This window comes from Cryptotermes secundus, unplaced genomic scaffold, assembly GCF_002891405.2.
Source record: "Cryptotermes secundus unplaced genomic scaffold, Csec_1.0 scaffold112, whole genome shotgun sequence".
In the NCBI taxonomy this organism is placed as follows: domain Eukaryota; kingdom Metazoa; phylum Arthropoda; class Insecta; order Blattodea; family Kalotermitidae; genus Cryptotermes; species Cryptotermes secundus.
The window spans coordinates 1,192,633-1,202,740 of record NW_019718271.1 but is presented as its reverse complement, the minus strand read 5'-3'; the positions used below and the strand labels follow the sequence as shown (position 1 = coordinate 1,202,740).

The 10,108-nt window shown below is 42.8% G+C and overlaps 2 protein-coding genes across 3 annotated transcripts in view; one reads left to right on the top strand and one right to left on the bottom strand.

The window, feature by feature from the left end:
* Positions 1-10,108, top strand: part of LOC111870120 (ceramide kinase) — a 58,460-nt gene that overhangs the window by 19,398 nt on the left and 28,954 nt on the right. For both annotated transcript variants that reach the window (XM_023862270.2, XM_023862186.2), the window contains one exon: positions 7,102-7,518. In XM_023862270.2, coding sequence (XP_023718038.1) covers positions 7,102-7,518 — 417 coding nt within the window. The remainder of the gene's footprint in view (positions 1-7,101; positions 7,519-10,108) is intronic.
* LOC117282829 (pre-mRNA-splicing factor ATP-dependent RNA helicase DHX16-like) lies at positions 547-3,343 on the bottom strand. Its single transcript, XM_033754087.1, is given in 2 exon segments — positions 547-2,361; positions 2,364-3,343. Coding segments are annotated over 2 exon segments (2,715 nt in total). The 5' UTR covers positions 3,265-3,343; the 3' UTR covers position 547.

The following is a 10,108-nucleotide window of genomic DNA, read 5'->3' as shown; positions in this document are numbered from 1 at the left end:
GGCCATCGTCACTCCGACCGGTATTGCAATGGGGACCTCTTCTTGTTGTGCCGCCGCAGGTTTCGTGTCCACTGGGCAGGCCACCGTCTCCTTTTGGGTAATCGGCATCAATTCATCTTCAGGTTCACTGACTGGTATCACTGCGACGTCGTCTACAGGGACCTCTTCTTGTTGTGCCGTCCTTGCTTCTATGGCTCCCGTTCTTGCTTGGGTAGCTTCTCTTTCTGCGGCCAACTTTTCTCGCCAGGCTTTCGAGTCGGCGTGTGCTTTTATTTGGATAGCCCTAATCTCTTTCAGCATTTCTGTGATCTGCTGCAAATCTTGTTTCTCCATTTTGTAGCAGTAGAATAGTCGAAGCAGTCGTACGTTTAATTATTCTTTGAGGCGTATTTAAGCTCGTAAAAATTCTGACACCAAATTGTCACGTGTCTTGAGTTCGAATCTCGTTGATCACATGTGTAAGTTCAAATCCCACTTCTGATTGGAAGATACCGTGTCAAAGGTCGCTGATGTGGTTGATTTTATGTCCACCTGTGAACACTGATAACTAATTAATTCTCAGTTCTGCTCTTGACTTTCCTGTCATCTTTGGCATCTTTTTATTTGTTGAATCTTCAAGCTCACGAGGTTTGTAGTAATGAGGTGCGACTTCAAGGAGCCATTTACTTTCAATTTCTGTCACCTGATGCAAGAATTCCTTGGTTGTAAACATAAGTTCATGATATATCACCCAGCGAGGCAAATCTTCAAACATACTACTGTTTGGATATATCATCACTGTTTGTTGATGTTTGACTGTTTTATATTGGCCTCCTTTAGACAGTCTAGCCACATGATAGAAATATCCAGCTGTGATTGCCTTCCTGATTCCAGCAGTGTCACCTGCTGCTGAAACCAGATCTATCTCAACACGTGCCATGAGCCCTGCCAACTGATCACGTACGTCACGTGCACGTTTCAGAGAGCGATGCTGTAAGAAATTCTCATAACACCACTGTGTGGAGAAGTCAGAATCAGCCCACTGTGTGTAAATATTCAGCAGCATGAGATGGTCTCCACCTGGTGTATAGAAGCTATGTCGTGCAGCATCAGCATGGACTGTCTTGTCCTTGGGTCTGTAGAAAATGGCACCATTTACAGAAAGCATTGCTGCAATAGTCAGAATCTCTTCTGAGCACTTATATTTTTCTGATGCAAGGATCATTTTTGCCATCGTGGGATCAACGGGAAATTCAGCCATTCGACGGCCCAGTTTTGTTAGTTCTCCATGATGATTGAGTGCCCCAAGTGCATATAACTGCTCTAATGCCAACACCAGTGTCTCATGAGGTGGAGGATCCAAAAAGTCAAAATGTACAAGGTCATCAATTCCTAAAGCCTTCAATGTCAATACAACATTGCCCAAATTAATACGCTGAATCTCTGGTACTGTGTTATCTTCTAATTCATGCTTGTATGCCCAGGCTGTATAAAGACGGAAACACTTGCCGGCTGCAACACGGCCTGCACGCCCTGCTCGTTGATTTGCAGAGGCCTTTGAGATAGGCACAACTATAAGTGATTCCATGCCTGTATGTGAATTGAAATTATTTTGTTTACAAAATCCTGGATCTATTACATAAATGATGTTATCAATAGTTAGGGATGTCTCTGCAATGTTTGTCGCTAGTACCACTTTTCTTGCATTTGGAGGAGTAGGCTGAAATATACCAGCCTGCATGTCACTTGGCAAGTTGGAGTAAACAGGTAGAATGAGCAGCTCCCTTATCTTAGAACCAAGACGGCGAGACCGTTCCTGTAGTAGCTCTTGGCAAGTTTCAATTTCTTCTTGACCAGTGAGAAAAACTAATATATCTCCCACTGGTTGTGTTGCATGGATCTGAAGCACTGATACCACACACGCATCAATATAATCTGCTTCTGGGGCCTTCGTATAGTAAATATCAACAGGATAACGACGTCCTGGTATTCTAAAGATAGGTGCTTCATCAAAGAAATCTGAGAATTTCTGTGCATCCAGCGTTGCACTTGAGATGAGCAGCTTAAGCTCAGGTCTGAACCTGGTAATGTCCTTAACAAGTCCAAATAAAATATCAGTGTGAAGAGTTCTTTCATGAGCTTCATCGATGATCATTACACTGTATGACTGGAGATCAGGTTCTGAGAGAAACTCCCTGTGTAGTGTTCCATCAGTCATGTACTTGATAACTGTCCGCTCAGATGTGCAATCCTCAAATCTGATGCTGTAGCCAACCTCATTTCCAAGCTTAACTCCCATCTCCTGCGCAACACGCGCTGATACACTCATGGCTGCCACTCTACGTGGCTGTGTACAGCCTATCTTCTTACCACCACGTGTAATCCAGCTTCGTACAAATACTGTGGAATCTGAGTTGTTTTCCCAGAGCCTGTCTCCCCTTCTATGATTAAAACCTGATGATTTTCAATTGCCTGTATAAGATCATCTCTAAAAGGAAAGATGGGTAAGCTTCTTCTGGTTTCTTGCAGGCTGACTTTCTTCTTTTCTGATTCTGTCAGTTTAGGTTCATTTTCATCCTCTTGGTCTGGCTTGGAGCCCGGCATCCTCAAAGCCTGAATAAATTCAATTTCATCATCCAAAACCAGGTCATACTCTTGACCTTTTTCATGAATTTTCTCCTTATCACGTGCGCCAAAGCGGAACACAGCTGATGACATTTGCTCCTCCTCCCATTTCTGCTGCTCATAATGTGGTGCTTTTTCACGCTCGTCCACTTCCACGTATTTCTCATTAGCCTGGCCCTTCTTGAGGTCTTCTGGCATATGATAACGTTGAACTTTCTCAAGTTCACGTGCTTGGTCATGTTCCTTTGCCAACTGAAGTAATTTCTTCTTGTGTTCACGTTCCTTACGCTCCCGTTCAGTTAGCTCTTCCTCCTGAAACAGATATTCATCATCAATGATATCTGCCTCCAATTCTGCTACCTTATCCTCCTTCCTCTTCTCCAAGTATTTTCGTCTTGATTCTACTCGCAGCTTTGGAATGATTTTAGAACGACCCTCTGCTTCCTGTTTAAATCGTTTGGCTGCTTGTTCATAAGCTCGTTTCTCATGGCCTGATGGCTGAGTAACATTTCGTATCTTCTCTTTATCTTTCTTTTTAAGACGATCAGCAAATTCATCTCTTTCCTGTAAATCTCTAAGCCTCTGTTTCTCAGTACTGTCATCTGAATTAGAGTCAGATTCATATCTGCTCCTTTTATGGTGTTTTGAATGTTTGTCCATATTACTGTCTGACTTGATTCTGCCATGGTTACTTTTGTCCTTCGAATGATCATATTTTGAAGAATTACCTGATTCACATCTGGACTTCTCACCATGATGTCGAGGCATATCTGTAAACTCGAGATAACGCAGCGGTGGAACAACTGACTCACTCTGACTCGTAGGCTTGCTCGGAACTATCTTCGGCGATGGCCACGTTATAACTCGACTCGGCGACTGCTACAGTACAACTCGGCTGCTGTCACAGTACAACTGAACTGTCTTCGGCGATGGCCAGGTTACAACTAACTGGTAGCTGCTGTATAGTTCCCTTATATAGTCGCAGTGGTGCCTGTTGCGTTCCACGTCACAGTAGGAAGTTGATTACGGGTACGTAGCGTTGCGCGTTACGTCACCGCGGAGGGGTGGGAGGGAGCGCTACGTTACCGCCACGCGCCTGTGGCCTGAGTTGCCACGTTGCTGCTGGGTAGGGAGGGGTTCTCCGTTGCGCAACATGTTACAATAATAATAATAATAATAATAATAATAATAATTCATTCCTGGCTTTGTTCTTGCACAACTTAAAAATCAGATTCCACAACGAAGCAATTTTGGACACACGTTCATTAAAACGTTTACTCGATTTCTGGCACACAGATGTCAGACCATGGAAGAAGATCCTGCTTCAGAAACGCCTTGCATTTCTGAGAAATTTGGAGTGTACGCATATTCACCATATAAACGAGACAACGCATGCCGGTCACAACACACGAAGGCTGCCCTCCTACAGCAGTCCTATAAATCATGTGTTGTTAATGGTATATGTATGTAATTCATGTTACAGTTCCGCAGCGAAAGAAATTTTAACGCATAGCTCACTTCGGTGATTATAAAATAGATCGTACTTGTGTCACAGTTCTTTTATTGCTCGCCACTCTATGTTATAGATCAGGCATGTCCAACTTCAAACAGGTTGTGATCGACTTTTTAGTGTCAATACTGTCTGTGATCTACCACCCCTCCTATCGTCGTACCTCGCTTTAAGCAAAAATATTGGTAAAAATAACACGACACATGATGTTTGCTGTAAAAGCAACTAGTAACTGGGCTGTCTCTGGTGTTTGTAGATTCATCCAGTTGGAGGGAGAAAGCAACACAATTGGAAACATCTTTCAACAGCTGTTCAGTTATGTTTCCACACATCATTTCTAGTGAATCACACGTTTTGTCGACCACTCTTACATCAGAACACACGCGGCTAACGAGCCATGAAATAAGAGTTCACGTGATAAGGATAGAGTAGGGACTTCCCCACAGTTCACTTAACACAAGTGTAAAGCAATTTTCACGTAAGCTACATAAGAACAGAAGAATAGGAATGACTAATACGTTTTTTCCCTTCAAAATCTGAATATAATCATATTACAAGTGAATTTACGTGCTTTTCACGTATAATTTCCTTATAGGCCTGTGAGTTCGACCAAAAATCGTCCCGCGATCGACGCGTTGGACATGCCTGTTACAGATTATATTGCTCCTGCTGCTGTTGCTCCTCCTCCTCCTCCTACGTTTGTAGTTCACTCGTGAACGATATTTCGTACGTAATTTTTAAGAATGTTGTCACGTGTAGGAGGGTACGCGTGACGAAATGACGGGTTCTAGTTCGGATGATTGGATTTATTAACAGTTTGGTTACACGCACTCTTTTTAATTACACTTAAATACAGCGCTGTCGCTGATTTACATACACTCCAGTTCACCGTTGCGCACGCACTGATATTCCCAGTCTTTACTAGTCGTCTCCTAGCAAAATGGATCGTCATACAAAATTTCATATTCATGTCTCAAATGTTTCTTTAGTTAACGTTGTCAAGCTGAAGACCGCCTCTGTGGTCTAGTGGTCAGAATTCCTGCTTACAGATCCTGAGGTCCGTGTTCGATTGCCGGCCCTACTAGATTTTTTCTGAGAAGTAGTGGGTCTGGAACGGGGTCCACTCAGCCTCGTGATGATAATTGAAGAGCTATTTCAAGGAAATAGCCTAGAAACCCGAAATTAACGGTCGTGGGGATTCGTTGCGTTGACCACGCGACACCTTCCATCCGCTAAAGTTGGCACTAAAATTCGCCGACAAGCGACTGTCACTCGGTCGGCATAGTTCGCTTGCGGACTAAAATTATGGAGTTTGTATTTGTCAAGCTGAAAGCAAAATTAAAATTTAGCCTGGTTGGTGTGCCGTTTTCTTTCTTAAAAGACAACAGCGGTTGAAAATTATTTAATATCTGTTGCCATCCATGAGTTCGTGAGTCTGCCATCTTTTTATTACTGATTTCAGGGAATTAGAAAGTGCGAGTTTGGGTGGCCTCCAGGTGCATAACGTCCATACCAAATTTTCGAGGAAATCGAACATTTGGTTCAGACGCTGAAAGGATGCGACACACAGCGTGATAATCTCATATACCTACTTTTTTCACTGAAGAAGGCTGTAGGTTGAAAGACCATCTCGGATACTAAAGTAAGAGGGTTGACTGCTCTTCCGCACACTGAGGACTGTGTCCTCTGTGGTAACTGCATCGATATACGCGTAGACCAAACAGGCTGATCTATAGATAACGCTTTAGTCTTGTTTTCGAGGTACTTGGTTCGAATATCGACCAGGACATTGGCTATCCTGACTGGTGTTTTTCGTGGTCTTCCTCAGTCTATTCAGGCAAATGTCGGGATAGTACCTCGACTGAAACACGACCGCTTCCTTCCGTATCCTTTCCAATTCATCACTCATCTACAGGGTGTTCGAATTAAAGGTATCCAAAATAAAATCTTTATATCTCAGAAAGAATTTATTATACACATTAATGGGTTACACCATTACAACAGGAAACTATCAAAGTTTTGTTTCCTGCCTATATAACTTTCTTAATAAATTTAAATGTGGGCTCCCTTGGTGGCACAAGAAATATCCAGGATTGAAGCATGTTTGGTGTTACCGTAGCCACAGCGTCCCTTATGCGGGCTTTAAGGTGTTGCAGGTCATTGATCTTAACCCGGTAGACAATTTTCTTCACATAACCCCACAAGAAAAAATCCACTGGGGTTAAATCTGGCGACCTAGGAGGCCAAGCAATTGGGCCATCTCTCTGTCCAGGTGATTCCTAACATGGTGGCAAAAATGTGGTGGCGCATGCGCGTAAGCCGGGTATGAAAAAAACTTTCAGAGTTTTGCTTTCCGATGACATAAACCGGATACGTGTATGACAAATATTTTACGAAATATACATTTTTTTATTTTGGATACCTTTCATCCGGACATTCTGTATTATCCTACCAACCGATGCTGTGAAATATCAGCATAAAATATCGCTGAATTCATTCATTCATCTGTAATCTGTCAAGACGACAGGTCCACAGTCTCTTCCAAAANACTTGATGCGATCTAGAGCTTTCTCCTTCAAATGAGAATATCCTCTTCTGTCCCCAAGGTCATCCAGCATCTTCTTACGTCTTCTTCCTCGTCTTCTGGTCACTTCTATCCGCCCCTCTATCTTTCCTTCAATAACTTCTTTTAGAAGGCAGTTACCGCGTAAGATATGACCAATCCAATTAGCCTTCCGTTTTCTTATTTCGTGTAGGATATTCCTCTGCTCACTGACTCTAATTAACACTTCTTCATTTCTCACATAATCGGTCCAACTGATCTTCTCCATCCTTCTCCAGCACCACATTTCGAAGCTTTCTAGGTGTTTCTGATCTTCTGTCCTAAGTGTCCAAGTTTCAGCCCCATACAAAGCCTTGCTCCAAATGTAGCATTTCGAGCTGAATAACTCATGAAAAAATATGCATATATATATTTCTTGTTACAGGTTTGCAGAAGAGACCTAAGCGACTTCTCCTGTTTGTGAATCCTTATGGAGGAAAGAAGAAAGGACTGCAGATATATGAGAAGCAAGTGAAACCACTGTTTGTTCTGGCAGGAATTGAGACCAATGTGATAATTACACAGCGACAAAACCACGCTAGAGACACGCTTCTCAACTGTTCCTTTGATAGTATAGATGGTGTGGCATGCATAGGTGGTGATGGCACTTTCGCTGAAGTATTCAATGGGTTGGTTCTAAGAACAGCCAGAGACTGTGGTGTAGATCACAACGATCCTGATGCTATACTTCCGAAACCCTTCTTCAGAGTGGGGGTTATTCCGGGTGGTAGCACCGATACCATGGCGTATTGTTTCAATGGAACAACAGACATTCAGACTGCTGTCCTGTACATCATTCTCGGTAAGTGAGCAAGAAACTGACTGGTACATGTCACCCAAGTTTCACACCATACGTTGTTCTGAATTGAAATGTTTCAAATGTATAAGAGATGTAGAGTGTCGTGTTCTGGTGATGTTGCGCCGTGTGGCTCTTGTGTGAATCGAGGTTTCGGTGGAACGTATCGCCTCCATGTTATGTAATTCCGCCTAATAGCCTAATATTTTACAGTAAAGTAAAAGTAAAGCTATCCCTGTAACAGGCCATGAAGGCCCATAGGGTTATGAGATGTTGAGGCCCCCACATTTTGTAGACAATCGGCTCAAAGATGACGGTAATGTTGTCAGCATTTATTAACAAAATTGAGTAACATAGAAATGTTACTCCTTTGGTGTCGCATGACCAAAGATTGTGCTCCAGTGTACACAGCCACAAGCAGTTTTTTGTTTTACAGCTTTTCCATGTGTCTGACCTGAGGGTGTTTCAGAACAGGGTATTGAGGAGAATATTTGGGCCTAAGAGGGATGAAGTGACAGGAGGATGGACAAAACTGCATAATGAGGAGCTTCATAACCTGTACTCTTCTCCAAGTATAACTGGGGTGATCAAGGAGGATGAGGTGGGCAGGGCATGTAGCACGAATGGGGGAGAAGAAGAATGCATATAGGATATTGGTGGGAAAACCAGAAAGAAAGAGGCCACTGGTAAGACCAAGGCGTAGATGGGTGAACTATATTAAAATGAATCTTAGAAAGATAGGGTGGGATGGTATGGATTGGATTGATCTGGCTCAGGTTAGGGACTAGTGGAGGGCTCTTGTGAACACGGTAATGAACTTTCGGATTCCATAAAATGCTTGCAAATTCTTGAGTAGCTGCAGAATTGGCTTCTCCTCAAGAAGGGCTCACCTCCATAAGTGAGTACCATGTGTCTGACGATACACAGCCTGTGCCTGCTTTAGGAACCTTGAAGTTAAAATCACTGCAGGTTTAAACATACTGGCCTGCACACTAGTGTTTGCATTTGTCTTCAATTCCCAAATATTGCAGACCTTTCGAGAAACAATTTCCTGAAAACCCAAATAGTGTAATTTTTACATTAAACAATTCTTTCTTCTTGAAACAGAAAGTAGGTCGCAGAAGCTGAACGTTCTTGCAAGAGCATGTTTCCTTCTTCCAGCATCCAGATTCAAGACAAATTCCCGCTTGCATCAGTTATAAAGATTGAAGTATTTATTTGTAACTTTGAATTCCCGCGTAATCTTGTACTTATGTCACATTATGTTTTAGTGGATTGTGCTGGAGTGTAACGTCATACACGGCATGACCTCAGAGNCTTGCAAATTTCTTATATTTTTTCTTCTACCCTGAAGATGGAGGCGATACGTTCCTCCGAAACGTCGGTTAACACCACATATACACGGTGCCAAATCCCAGAAGACTGCTTTCTTCATTTGCGCATATAAGTTAGTCATCCTTGCCAATTGCCGTTTGTTGGAGTAATGCAAAAATGAACTTATGATTGTACACAGAAGAAAAACCGTACATATTCTGAAAATGTAAATGGTCAGTCTGAAGCTATTGAACGGCTTATAATTAAATTCAGTACTGAGTTCTGCACTAGACGTCCTGCAGTGAGTTTAATTTTGGTTTGTATCGATCCAAAATAATACCTACTTTGCATGAATAGAACGAGAGCCGGGATATCTCAGTCGGTATAGCAACTGGCTACGGGCCGGATGACCAAGGGGTTTGAGTTCGAGTCCCAGTGGTGGCAAGAATTTTCTTTCTTTTTTTTTCATATTCAGACCGGCTCTGGGACCCACCCAACCTCCTATCCAGTGGATACGGTGGGCTCTTTCCCCGGAGGTAAAGCGGCCGGGTCTTGAAGCTGACCGCTCACCTCCAGCGAGTGTCGAGGTCAAGAAAACGTGGATCTATATATCCACTCCCCCATACGTCTTCATGGTATAGTGCTTAATTAGTTAAGCACAGGAACAACTTTACATGAGCAGAAATCGAACTAAGTGATTTTTCAGAAATGGCGCCTCACGCAACAAACGTTTACGTGGCATAAAATATAGATGTAACTAAAGATCCACAACTTTCAAAAATTTTTCGATATAGTGAATATTTAACGAAAAACAAAATAAATAGTTTATGGCTGTGTGCAACGAGAAAAGCTTTGCAACAAATTATCGCCAACAAAAAAAAATTGTAAAATTCTGAATGCGGTACGTCACTAGCTTCGTACATACGCTACTTGCAGGATATTCCTATTCGCTTCCTCTTCAGCAGCGACAAAGGAATTTGTGTGCGTCAGCCAAAAATGAGCACCAAGGTCGCTGAGGTGTGCTTATAAAAGTCGCAAGGGCAGATTATGCCTTAGTCTTTGTATTGTTCATAGTTTTGCAACAACAGATTATACGTGTTCCAATAATAGTTGTTTTTTTTAATTTCTTGGGGTAGGGTGAGACAGTCCACTTGGTATGTCAGTCACTATGTGGCCTATTTGTACCTGCCCCCCCCCCCTTGTCTAATTCGCTTAGTGGGGCGGTGGAGTCCAACTGGGTCCACTCGGCACGGCGGCCACTGATTGGCCTATTGTAGCCTGC